Below are 13,480 nucleotides of genomic sequence, written 5' to 3' on the forward strand. Positions count from 1 at the left end.
AGCTAATTCTCACCGGAAACTATTCCATTTTCCTCATTCCAATCACCAAGTCTAATATCGTCGATTAAAATATTTCGAATTACATACATACCGGTATTCGACCGGGTTAATTACCAGCTAACGATTGTTAAATTACACCGATCGTAGAATATATCGAGGCTGTAACGTAACAAGGATGCACTGTGATGTATAAACCGGCACGGTGAATTATTAATTTGAAACAATCCGATTGACGAGTGAGAATAATGGGGCCACATGCATCAACCATTCTGCGGACTGTTTACCTATTGCCGCGTGTGCTGCTGCGGCAGCCTCTTACAAAGGAGCTCGTACCTACCTTCGTTCCTCGCCTACTGCCTGTTAAATGGCTTGTTTCAATGGAAAATACGCCACTAACAAACGTTAATTCAATCGCATCAAGCATAATAGATATTTGCTTCTTCAACCTTCTACGAGGATTTGACTTTTCATTATTCTCTATAATTCTTCCTTTACAAATCTATTAATTCTCTCGATCTTCCGCGTTTACCTTACTTTTCATTACTCTGCACAACTTTCAATTCGTAAACTTTTATTTCTTCAATTTTCTTTCAACTTTCCACGTGGACCCTGCTTTCGATTATGTCGTACAGTTTTCTATTTAGAAAGCATACGATGAAAGAGGAAATGAAATCAGCTGTAGGAAAGGGGAAAATTTATACGAAAAGTATAGTAATAACGGTAATATTGATATTTGTATAATAACATTATCCGTAATCCAAGAATGGTACTGACTCATGAATGACGTTGAATAGCTACTAACGTAAGCGATAGTACTAGTAAAGTCCAAGAACTTTCTGTTTACAGTTTTTGTGTATCAATATTGGCTCGATGAGACGAGGTATGTTAAATATCGTACATAATCAGTATTTACTTGAACCAAGTCATTCGTGCAAACATGCATATTCGCGATATGTTTCGAATTACGAAATACCTGAAAAACCACCTTGTCTGCGCCTGTAATACGTTCCAAGAAAATCTTCTGCGATTTCGTCAGTGGAAAATCAAAGGTTACATGAAGAAATTCACAGTCCGGTCTTTCGTTTCTGCGAATGTGGTCGGATTGAATGAAAGAGAAAAAAAACAGAAATAATAGAAATGAAATTGGACGGCAGAATAGCACGAGTGCATCCGATGACATTTTCCTCGCGGCACGTTCACACCTATCTGTTGGCAACGATCGCGCGTGTGCATACGTGTTACAAACGCTTCGTTACGTTCTCGAAGGCAACCTCGAGGCCAGGATCCCCGACTTTCTCTCATCTCGTCGCATCCATCTTAGGTGTGCGGTTGCATATGCACGGAATGCAGCCGCTGACCGATAAACACGCGTGACGATCAAAACGATCGAGGCTGACCGATTACCAAGACCCGTTTTTGTATGCTTTCGTATTGGTACCATCGATGTTATTGGTTGATCGTTTGGTATAGAAATCCTAATTTCTAATTTCGCGATTCATTTTTGAAGATTGATGGACGTGGACATAGAAATTGGATTTTTTTTATAGGAACAAGGGATTTAAATTTGCTTGGAATTTTCCGTATTAGATTTATGTTAGTCGTGTTTCGTGATGTCAGCTTAAGGGAATGGATTAGTATGGGCAAGGGAACACTGAACTGCGGTGGTCGCGCATACGCGAATAGGAACGACGTTTTGCCATAGTAACTATTGTAATTAAGGATTCAGTGCGCTTCGTGTAAATTTAAAATCGTTTGCTTCTGTTTTATTTCGACTATTTTATTAACGTCTTCAATACTCGACAATTAGCATCCGAGGCTTTAGAATCTGAAAAAATATTCGCTAAAAAGATTGATGACAGTTTTGGAGTGGAATAAATCCTAAATTTTTAATTAACGTTTAAAAATTGTTAATTTGCGAAACGGAGAAAGTGGCCGGAACAATTAATTTTTCACATAAGGGAATACTTAACGTTGAAAATAAAAGTCTCATCAATTTTCGATTAAGAACAGTTTGTCCCAAGAAAGCAAAGAAAGTAGAGGACGTTAAGAAAAGTCTGAGAGGTTGCTCTATCTTTTACGATATTTTTGCATGGAATATTTGAAGATCTTTATGCAAAATTGGAAATCACCGTGAATACGAAAACTGCTTGGAAACGTGTTACTCTGTTCGCTAGGCCCCGATGCACCGCGGCTGCAGCTGCCGTGCCGTGAGTGCTGTGACAGCTGCAGCTTTTTACTTACTGCACTGGTTACTCTGGTTTCCATGTGCGGAAGACGTCGGACGCGGTATGATCGCGCTGGTCGCACGCCACTGCCCAATAAAAAGGCCGTGGAAAAAGAGAGGGAAACGACGCTGCCGACGTAATATGATATCCCATTACATGATAAATAACAATATATAATTATTAGGCAAGTTTTTGATCCTCGCTTCAAATTCATCGACCTTTAGGTTCTTTAAGCAAAGATTGATTACTCTTATTCGAATGTTGAAATCAATTTACATGTGTACATTATCGGTAATAAATAATGCGAGTAACTTTCGCCGATTTGTATTTACTGATCGTCGAAAATCGGTCGTACGGTGTTATAGTAATAAAATATAAGGTACTGTAATAAGAACAGAGTGTAGTCATTATCTGCCTATAGCGCATAATTTTTGCCTGTGATTAAATCAACGTTCTGTGAAAAATGAACAAGCGTCTGGATACGATATTTGAAATATACTGTACGTGTAATTTACATTGATTAATTTCATCGTGAGCGTACGTAAGAAGTGCAGTTATAAACAAATTTTTAGACACAATTTCCTGTTCCTAATGTGATACTTGTGGAGCTTGTTGAAAATAATAATGCAAGAATGCATCGTAATTAATTCCACGCTGCTTGGACTCGTAGTCCTTGAAATCGAGTATTTCGATAAAGACATTTAATATTTCAGCGTTTAACTCGCGTAGTGGGCGGCGTGTCCTCCGTAATTCCGTGTCTTGTTTGTTCGCAAATTGGGTGGAACTGAAAGGCAAAGGTCTGTGTGTCCCGGTTTGTTCAATAAAAAAGCTGGAAAAGACGACGTCTCAAGGCATTTCGTTGCGATTTTGTTTTTATCCAAGCTGAGCATTTCAGACGCGTAATTAGTAATTTCGTCAGAAACAATCGTCTATTCGCTCAAAATCCTCTCAAAATCATTTATCGTTCACGGCCATCAACGCGATACATCTAAAGTAAAATACGCTCGTCGTGTATAGTGTAATAATTATGTACTATATGTTCTTCTATAACACCCAACAACACCAAAATCTACCTACCTTTTCAAAATATCCAGAAACGCGTTCCAAGCGAAAGATAGTCGAATCTGGATACTTGAATATCAGCCAGAAACGTGCACTCTGGATCCTAACACGGGTGTGAGGGACATCTGGCCGGTGATCCTGCTGCCGATGATACAGCCGATGCAGGTGCATCCTCGATCCGTGCAAACGGGCGCGTGATTTCTTCGCTATTTCGGCCTGTCGTGAGTTGAGTTAGGTTTCTTTCCCCGTTGCTAGCCGGGGGTGCTTCCACAATTGCAGCAAACAGATGTTCTGCACGCTTTCGAAGATGTTCCACGTCTGGGCATATCGTTGATCCACGAACAAGTTGCCACGCAGTTGCATAACTATCCGCTTTCTTTCTTCACAAATTTGCATTACTCGCGGAAATGATACACTCTCCTGAGTCCAGATCCCGTCTGTCGATTAGATCGATGAAGGGAAAAAAGAGGAAAAGACCATAATAGCGATCGAATATGCATTAGGTACGTGTACACGCGTACATCGGAAGCGAATTCTTAATTACACGATGCTACCATACATAATTACGAAGATGAGAGCCGAGCTCGAAATAAGAGAAAAATGTCGCGCGATGATGAGATAGTTCGTGGTTAGGGTAAATGGAGAAAATGCACGCGGAGGCTTCCGTTTGAAACTGGGGGCAGGAGACTGAGCATTAGAAAGAGAGAGGATCGATTGAGAGAGCTGTAATTTCTTCTCTTTTAAAATTTCCTGATACGCTTTTCGCTTAGGTGAAAATTTGATTCGCTTCGTACGGATGATCGGAAAAAAGCATTGGCGGAAGAAAGCGATGCAAATTTTAAATAGGCATGAAAGAAATTACAATATATAGAGCGAAGGCAGTAGATAGAGAATCAAAAACATGTAATTGGAGAATGGCAGAGTCGATGGAATTTCTTGCACACTTCGTTGTACACAAAGAACTTGAAAAATGTAGGTAGAATTTTTCTAACAGTTCCCTCATCTATGTATATCTATGTACGTATACGTGCATCAGCACGAAAGTCCCTGTTTCGCGACTGAAATCTAACAAATGTAATTATTCAAATTTATCGTGCGTGAACTCTGAAAATTACGTAGGTATTTTTATACCGTTTCGAATCCTTCAAATTACATAGTGAAAGGGTTGAAACGAAGATACTTACTGAACCAAGGAGCCGACAAATTATGTAGGTTGTTATCCGTGAATAGTATAAATTTATGTAACAATTCGTGCGTGCCCTCGTAAAATCAGCAATGTAATAACCAGAATGGGTTTTCGTTAAAAAAAAAAAGAAAAAAAATAGTTAAAGTTAACTGCGTTTCTCGTTTTCCTCGGCGGGTGAACAACGTGAATTCGAATTAACTGTTGTTTTATGCGAATAGCTGACGCACTTGCAGCACGAAAGGATATATTCGAGAAGGTTGGTTGGAGGTTGAGACACAAGATGAACTGGTGCCTATCCTTTCACTTGGCCGTTTTGTGATACGAACCTCCCTACTCACCAGCGTATTCGCTGGTACGTGTGTGCGTCCGTTTATCCTTAAGGCCGATTACACAACTACGCGAATACAGGGTGTCCCGTTTGCTCGGAATTCCAGAAATTTTGTTGAAACGGTCGCTAACATCTCCATGCTTTTTCTCGATACAATTTTGCTTCCAACCAGAGAAACTTTGATCGATAATCGAACGTATTACGTTATTGACGAATACCTTTTGGATTTACGTTAAGGATTTATTAATGCAAAGGAAAAACACGTTTATGAGAATCCAAAGAACAAGTTAAGATTCTTCTAGTCGTTTCCCGATCATAAACAAGAATCTTGTTTGTCTGTTAACAAGACGCTTGAACCACCCTGTATATGGTTTCAGTCAAAGTTCATTAAACCCGCAACAACTTTCATCATTCTCTTCAACACAGTATTCACCCACTCGAATACCAACTTACTGCAACCACAACAAACGTCAACAACCGAGCAACCATCTTCGCAAAGTAGCAATTTGTCTAGTGAGAAACAAAGGGCCATGACAAATTAGGACAACAGGAATTCTTGGAGACGATTCAAGGTAGCAGAGAACGATTATAATGGCTGTACGAGGTAACGACTTTCCCAAGTATCACTAAGAGACAAGAAGGTGCAGTTAAGGCGATTTGTTGAGAATTCGCTGAACGTTGTCAGTCCCGCTTTCGTGTTAATTACGTGGCTCAAGTGGAATGCATAGATTCCATCGACAAACTTGAACTCTCGGTGTAGAAGCCAACACCGTTGAGATTTACCTATCGATCGAATTCACGGGAGTTGGAGGAATCGAAAAATTTCACGAACCAACGAAACGTATGTATGTATCTGTATGTCTGACATATAATGAAAAAGTTCGAGTTTCGTAACGAGTAGGGCGACGAGCCAAGCACAATGTAATTGCGCCGGATAACCCGACCAACCTCTGGAAACCGGTCATAATAGTTCCGACTTCCGGTCCTCCGAATCAACGGGACGGCCATGGTTTTTGTCGGTGAATGGAAAGGATGTGTTAATTAAAAATGACGTCTTGAATACGTTTACGGTGTTAGTGGGATCATGACGTGGTTTGTGAGCTACTTCGACAGAATGGTGAGGAATTATTCTTTCTTTCTTTCTCTTTTTTTTTGTTGGAGTAGGTAAAGTATCTATCTTTTTGACGAGGAGGGTTAAGCCTTTTTTTAAGAAAGTATATTTTGAGTGTTTAACGAGATCACAGTGACTTACAGTGGTGAACGTATTTACTCAAGTACATTCAGCTTGATTCGACAAATTCAACTCAGTTTTATATCATGATAGCCTTTATTTCTATTTTGTTCTCTTATAATATAGGATTCAAAAATATATTTTCTGTACATCAAAGCATTAACGAATTCAAGTTTATGTTGAGATTACGAAATGGAGTCTGTTAACATTTCTTACGGTATGATTCATAATTAATAATTATTAACTTTGAACCGCTAAAAGGACTCTTAATGAAACTGTGAAAATTAATAAGGAGATCCATATTAGCTTCAAATATTTTCTCCCTTGTTTTACTTTTATAATAGGTTTAATACTATACATATTTTATTTTCAATGTTTCGTAAAGGCTCCAGCCTACTAATTTCGATTTCACGAATATTATCATCTAACTTATATGTCAAATAATTACAAAAATTTCACTTAGGCACACATTCGTATCACTAAACACCTATTCCTCGTTTACAAGAAGCCATAAATTACAATACACGCAACAATATTAAATACCCGTATAGGATCCAAGAATCTCAATGGAACCTTCTCACACATTCTCTTTCAATGAGGTAACAATATTATATAATCCATTATCGTTCCCCACAAGTACCGAAGAGTACGAAACATTGAATAAATCTTGTATACGTGCAATTAACAACGAGAGTATTTACGTTGCTCGTTCATTGTACACAGAGTCCCGAGGAACCTTCGGGATACCTGCTATACGTAACTACATTATACCCATCCAGGACCACGAGATTTCCCCCACCAGATGCTCGGGGAAGGAGCAGATGTACACGTGGCGCAGGAAGTTTAGTTTTACAGAAAGAGCAGCTGACCGATGCCGTACATTCCTCGTCAAAGAGGATGGTCTCGGTGGTTGGCTTCGAAAAAACGGGGTTGATCGCTCCACGAGGAGCTAGCATGGCCTAGATATACACCCACATGTTCACGCGGAAACGAAAGGGGCCCCCTTTGAACAACCAGTCCATTAACGTGCTGAGGGCACATTCATTTCCTCGATGCACACTCTCATTTCACGTTTTAAGGGATGCTTATTCGACACGGGGAACGAGCAGCTCCCTACTTCTTTTTTCTTTCTCAAGAAAGCATTTGTGAGAACATCGTGGTGCTTTCCCCTGTTATCAAAACGCTATGACTAATTCTATTTTTCATTCTCTATCTACTTGGCGTAGTTCTATTAATATTTATTACCGAGTGAAGTATCCTTTGGTTTCATGGTCTTTTTAAAAATATTCTTTCATTTTTCTTTCCTGAAAACTGGGTAATCTATTATGATCAATTCGATCAATACAAGCCTTTGTATTTCATTAGCAGTTGAATATGCAACACCGTAACTTTCCAATTCTATACTTGGAAAACTCCGTAACCTAACGCTGCAAGCTCGAAATCGTAACCAAAGAAAGACGGAAGAAAGGGGGAAAAAATTTGAAAGAGTTTCCTTCAGGAAATTCACGATGGTCAAAGGGTTGTAGGTGCAATAGTTTTTGTGAGAAGTTCACGAAGAGAACCGGAATGAGAATACGAGGCAGAAGTTAGACCATGAGAATGAGGTGATGGCAAACGAGAGCAGAAGGTGGCAGAGGAGGCTGAGGAGGAGGCAGAAAAGCTGCCGGTCAGATTGTGAGCCAAGGGAGGAGGGTTGCAGCTGCTGTGACAGCTGCACACTTCCCAATATTATTCGCCGGGCTGCTCCTATCCTCCGAATGGTCCCTCACATCGGCTCTCCAGGTGCTGCTAGCATCGGCGCCTCCAAAAATCCTTCTTTGTTCCCTTCGGAGCGCGTTGGACCCACCTTATGCGCGATCTGTTAAGTTCAATATCGATCGAGAGTAAATTTCGTCGATTTTATTTCCTCCTGTGATGTGGAACAAATGTATCTCAAAAGCGTATCCAACGTAGGATTGATTTTTCGAAAAGGTATTCGATTCTGAATGTTTGTATTGAGGGTCCTTTATTCTTCGATGCTCGTGTGGAAATCGAAATAGTGTCGATGGATCAAAAGAAATTTTTTGTATCTTCTGGAGTACTTCGTAACGTTAGATCACGAATTGTTGCGGGGAATATCGATATATCGGTAATAATAGGTAAATTAGGATGGATTTATTATATTGTATAATATGGATGATTTATTTTACAATTGTTAGAAGAACATTCTGCGTAGAAATATTGATATCCATACCTTCCTGAATGGTTATAAATATTTAGAATTTTTGATGACTCATATTTTAGATATTTTTCATTATTCTATGCTTAAGATTATTTCATCGCATGGAAGATTCATCGATAATAAAATTCACTGATTCCTCGTTTCGTAACATACGAAGATTCGTCTTACTCGATTTCTGAAGAGAAATTTAACTCTACACCCTTTGCAATCTTTATATTCTTAATATAATTATTCTACGCGTACGTGTAGTAATGCACATCTTAAATAAAATAGCGAATATTTATCTTTTCAATTTTCTCTTATTCTGCGTTTAAATAGAATAATCCAGATCTTATGTAAAATAGTGTTTCATTGTCGATTATCTTTAAATCTAAATATGCACGTCTCGAACCTATTCTCGTTCCAAGCTGACCAGCCTTGCAGCATAAAAAGCACGCTGGTGCACCACGATTATTGCGTAACCATCAACTTATTCAGGTCGGTCGCTCGACCTTTCCCCAGTATCTACCTGTGCCGGATGCAAAACTGGACTAAACGTCAGGGGAACGCGTGCCAGCCTTACGTGTCTGCTACGAACGTAATCGCGATTTCCCTCGCGGTTGCAGGATGTTCGTGCACCAATATAGACGGAAGTCCATGGAGAAATCACGAGACTGTCAGTTCCAAACTCGTCTACGATAAGAAGGTGTATCGTGGCTCAAACGTTTGTGGCATCGTGCACGCAACTTTCTATTTTGCTCGTCGCTTTGAAAGGTAACGATCGACTATCGTTGATACACTGTAAATATCTGTGCATTTATTAGGTAATTTAAAAACGCAAAAATCTACGGAGTGCGGATAATATGCAAACAGTTTTGTTGCTATTAGTTGATAAACAGCTGAATTTAAAAATTGTTCGTATGAAGAATAATCGTTATATCGTGGTATTTCTCTGTGATCTTCGTTCTTGACGCGTAATTTAGTTGACTTTCATGCACATGACTAATTTCAACGGATGATAAAGGGATGCGGATGAGAGGACAAAGGGTAGTTTTTTCGTGAGTTCCGGTTCCATTAGGGTTAAATAAGCTGACACATACGTTTCTGATAAGTCAGCATCTGGGGGACGTGTTTGGAAATCGGAGAAACTGGTTATTAAGGATATCGGATCCCTTGACACGAGAAACGTTACGCACCAATTACATTAGTGCGCGATATTCTATCGCAAAAGTGGCCTGAATTGTGCTGTTGGAAAATGCAACGGTCTGCGACTACGGTTTTGCTTTTCGCGTTTTGTGATTCGAACGGTTAATGGACAGAAGTGATTTTTTACCTTTAACGGTGAAATCTTCTTGACTTAGCACATCTTGCTTTTTTGTAATCCTCTTTGAAACAAAACACGAGTGATTTTTTAAATGTCAACGTAGTGAAATCTCTCTGAATTAACGTGTTCTATTTTTTCGCAATCCTCTTTGACAAATCCAGCCTTGTGACAAAATATTCAACTTCGACATTTCTGTTCACATTCTAAATAGTATAAAGTCACCTTATTGACGTATTAGGAACAGGAATCTGTCATCTTTAAGACATCGTGTGATGTATTTTGAAATGTTTATTTTAAAATGCAAGATTTTTATAAATATCTTATAAAAGATATTTTATCGAATTTTTCCTAAAGAAAAAAATAATACAAATTCATTTTCCCGTTTAACATCTAAAGGAAGGGAAGTCAAACGTAAGCTGGTAGCATTCTAGAAATGCAAACAAAAATCTGTGAAAGAGAATTTCGAGGAAGAACTGTCGAGACTCGTGCAAGTTTACCCCGAAGAAAGAAAGATTTTGATCTAGAGAGAAAAGAGGGGAAAGACACCTGCCTGGCGTACAAGAAGGGTCGGGAAGGTGCATGATCGTGAATATCAGTCAGTAAAATTGCAGTATGTCTTCAAGGTATTAATGCGACCTGACATGGCACACCTGTTGCAAACTTCAAATAAAAGAATCCTCGAGTATACAAATTTCAAGACGGCATTAACATTGTCTCCTATTCTTTCCTTTGAAAACAAAAACTTGAAGTAAAGTAATAGGTATGTAAGTAGAACAGTAAATGAACGGAAGTATTCTCGATAAAACGTATCCAGTCAAGGTGAACAATGCTATTAATGGCCTGGTCGACGGTTTTAAATAACAATTCTTACAATTCACTTCGACTACACTCATCGCAACGTAAAAGTAAAACCATTAGTTTGGTAGGAATTTTTGCAAATCACGTAATACGTAAAATTGGAATATTCATATGATTTTCTTATAAATTCCTTGGGATAGTGCTTAAAAAATAAATAAGAAAGTCTACAAAGAAGCAATAGATATTCTTTCAATTCAATACAGCTTTTTAAATAGATTTCATTGTTCTCAGCAGTGCAATTGCATAGCGTTAGGGGTTACCATAGCACGAAGTTGAAATATGCGCAAGAGCATATGTCATGTTAATTAACGTCGACAGAAAGCTGTTAGAGAAGGACGTGCTTCGAATTCGACATGGATCGTTCCCCTAAGCCCTAAAATATACACATCCCGCAGAGGAGGGCGAGACACTCATAGTCTATCTGATGGTCACCTGGAATTTTCGAAAAAAGCAGGAACAGATGGTGTAACCTCCGAACTACGCGGGATCTGGTAAATTAAAGATTCAAATCTTTCGTTCCCCGAACTTTCTGAATGACCATAATGAATACCAACTGAAAGGGTGAAGTCACTGGTCAAAACTGTGTCATTTAAACAAGATAGGATAACGAATGGAAGAACTGACTAACGCGTTAGGTATTAGAAAGCAGATCTATGATATCGGTGATACAAATTCTTGGAATTGTAAAACTCTTTATTCTTTTATTTCTGACTACCATTATATATTCAAATTGGAAAATTGAATTACAAATAAAAATTGTTCAAAATGATGTTTCACCCTTTCGTAATTACCATTATCGCCACTGTTATTACATATTATTATATCCAAAAATGACCTTACCAACTGTATATTGTCTTTTCCACGATTTATTTACATTCATATCCGTTATATGGTCCTGTTACTACACTCTACTTCACATAATAAAATGAAGTTTTCATTTTACTATCATCAACATACCATAAAAGCGCAAAGAGACGAGGTATTACAAAGGTGGCCCGTTTTCGACTGTCCTGACGAGATAGCGTCTCACGAAGATCGAAGGCGGAGTCTTCGCGGATGTTCCTTGTTAGAACGCTGGCGTACCGGTTCGTGTAGCTGGCCAGAAGACTCGATTCCGGCCTGGTGGGGGGAAGGTCGAAGAAGGCCGCAGCTGGCTAGATCTTGTCCGCGTACTTACATACAGCTGAACGCGGCTGAATGTAAGGAGTAAGGAACATGCCTCGCCAGTCGGGCTTTACAATGTCGTTTTCCTCCCCACCATCTCGCCAGACCTGCAGTTGGCAACACGAGTGTGTCTTTACTGATCACGAGTCGCTATCGCCGCGGACAAATTCTTTGTCTCCGAAAGGGCGCCAGTAAAAGTACCGCTCTGATAGAAACCGTCTCACAACCTGCCTCCAGGTCATTACTTAGATCCTACATTGATATAATTTGATTAGTCGTTAGATTGAGAGCTGTAACGTAAAGGGAAATTCAGGTAATCTTTTCTATGGAGACACTTATCTTAGTAGAACTTACAGTTTGTGACATACTTTATAAAGATTTATTTTCTTTATCATTGAATCTTATCTTCCATTGAAATTTATTATTGAATCTACATATTTGTTGAATTCTGTAGAAAAATGATTCGTTCGTTGAAATCTCCTGTAAAAGATAAGTGATATTTGAAGAAGATTCAAGGATATCTTAGTTTGTTGTATATATTATATGATATTCTGATATAAGAATGACTTTTATTGGGCATTTTATCAAGCCGTTGCGAACGTCCCAGGTAACCTTAAACGATTTCTAAACCGCGATCCATGAAGTCAGCGGCGACTGTACTTGTGCCACATATCCGATAATCTCTTTCACACGTTCCTTCATTCACCGTCTCTCCCTGGTCTCTGTCCTTGTCTCGCGGATACTATTAGGCTTCTCTCGTTCTCTGCCTTCCCTTCGTTCACTGGAACGAAGAAAGAGACAAGAAGGCAACGGACTCCCTCGACGGACAGGAGTTTACATCTCTGAAAATTATATCGCGGTCGCGGTTCATCTCGCGTGAATCCTGCTGATTTTGTCTCGTTCCATCTCGCATAACGAACCACCCCATTGGCCATTTTCCATTGTGTCTGTCCTCGTCGCGCGCTCATCGCCTGTCGCTTTCTATCGGATCCGCCAATCAGCGCGCTTGGTCCAGCGGGCATGACGCGACCGTTCCGCACAGAGAACCGACCGACCGGACTGCGAACAGTCTGTCAGTAAACTTCGTGGCGTGCGTTGGCTGGCGCGCGTGCTAGCAGACCGTTTCCATGCGTGTCACGACACGGATACAACGCCAGCCAATCTCTCGAAACGCTTATTAATATTTATAAGCGAGCAGTTAACTCTTCGAAGTGAATTTTTTCCTGAGGTTCGTGAAGATTGAGATTCGCGCTGAAACAAATGCCGATATCGGTCCATCGTCGTATTGTTTTCTTGTGTGTTTTACCCGTTTTTTAAAACAGTTGCGACAGTGTCGAAGCATCGTCGCGCATTGAACTCACTCGTTTAGAGACGCATATACGAATGTAGTAGTATTATTGCATACTGTATCGTTGAAATTTTGGACGAGAAGAAAAAAAGATGGTGCGTGGTCTGTCGCAGTGGACGAAAACCTTGAGCTTCCCCGCGAGGGTGTCCCCCCAGAGGCCTGCCAAGGAGTCGAAGGGGTTTCATGTGAGCCCCAGTGCTAGCCCCACGTCGCCACCCAGCCCGATCAACGACAACATGGACAAGGCGCCGATTATTACCGATGAGGTTAGATTATATCTTTTTTTTTTATTTCTAACATTGCTTGTCGCGGTTTGTAGTAATGCTTTGAAAGCTTAATCCTTGCAATAATAATAGGTTGGTTCGTAAGAGGGAAAACTGGCAAGGCGCATTGTGTTGTGTGTATTTACAGTAGCTTATGAAAGAATTCAAATACTTACCATAGAAAACTTTTGTATATATATTGTATGTGTTATGTAAAACATTTTGAAATTTCATTAGCGCTGTCATAAGGCTCGTTTATTATCATTATATTGGTCGATCAAAATGCATGTA

At 39.7% G+C, this 13,480-nt stretch overlaps 1 protein-coding gene across 9 annotated transcripts in view; it reads left to right on the top strand.

The window, feature by feature from the left end:
- Traf4 (TNF receptor associated factor 4) overlaps window positions 1-13,480 on the top strand; it is a 39,701-nt gene that overhangs the window by 7,798 nt on the left and 18,423 nt on the right. For 4 of the 9 annotated variants that reach the window (XM_069113976.1, XM_069113971.1, XM_069113974.1 and 1 more), the window contains one exon: window positions 13,040-13,192. The exons of 2 other annotated variants lie outside the window; for them this stretch is intronic. In XM_069113976.1, coding sequence (XP_068970077.1) covers window positions 13,163-13,192 — 30 coding nt within the window. In that variant the 5' untranslated portion in view covers window positions 13,040-13,162. Of the gene's footprint in view, window positions 1-12,633; window positions 13,193-13,480 lie in introns of those variants that run through there. 3 more of the 9 variants (XM_069113980.1, XM_069113973.1, XM_069113972.1) reach the window with 3 other exon arrangements.

The sequence above is a fragment of the Bombus flavifrons genome, chromosome 5, assembly GCF_040668555.2.
Source record: "Bombus flavifrons isolate JBK064 chromosome 5, iyBomFlav1_principal, whole genome shotgun sequence".
NCBI lineage: Eukaryota > Metazoa > Arthropoda > Insecta > Hymenoptera > Apidae > Bombus > Bombus flavifrons.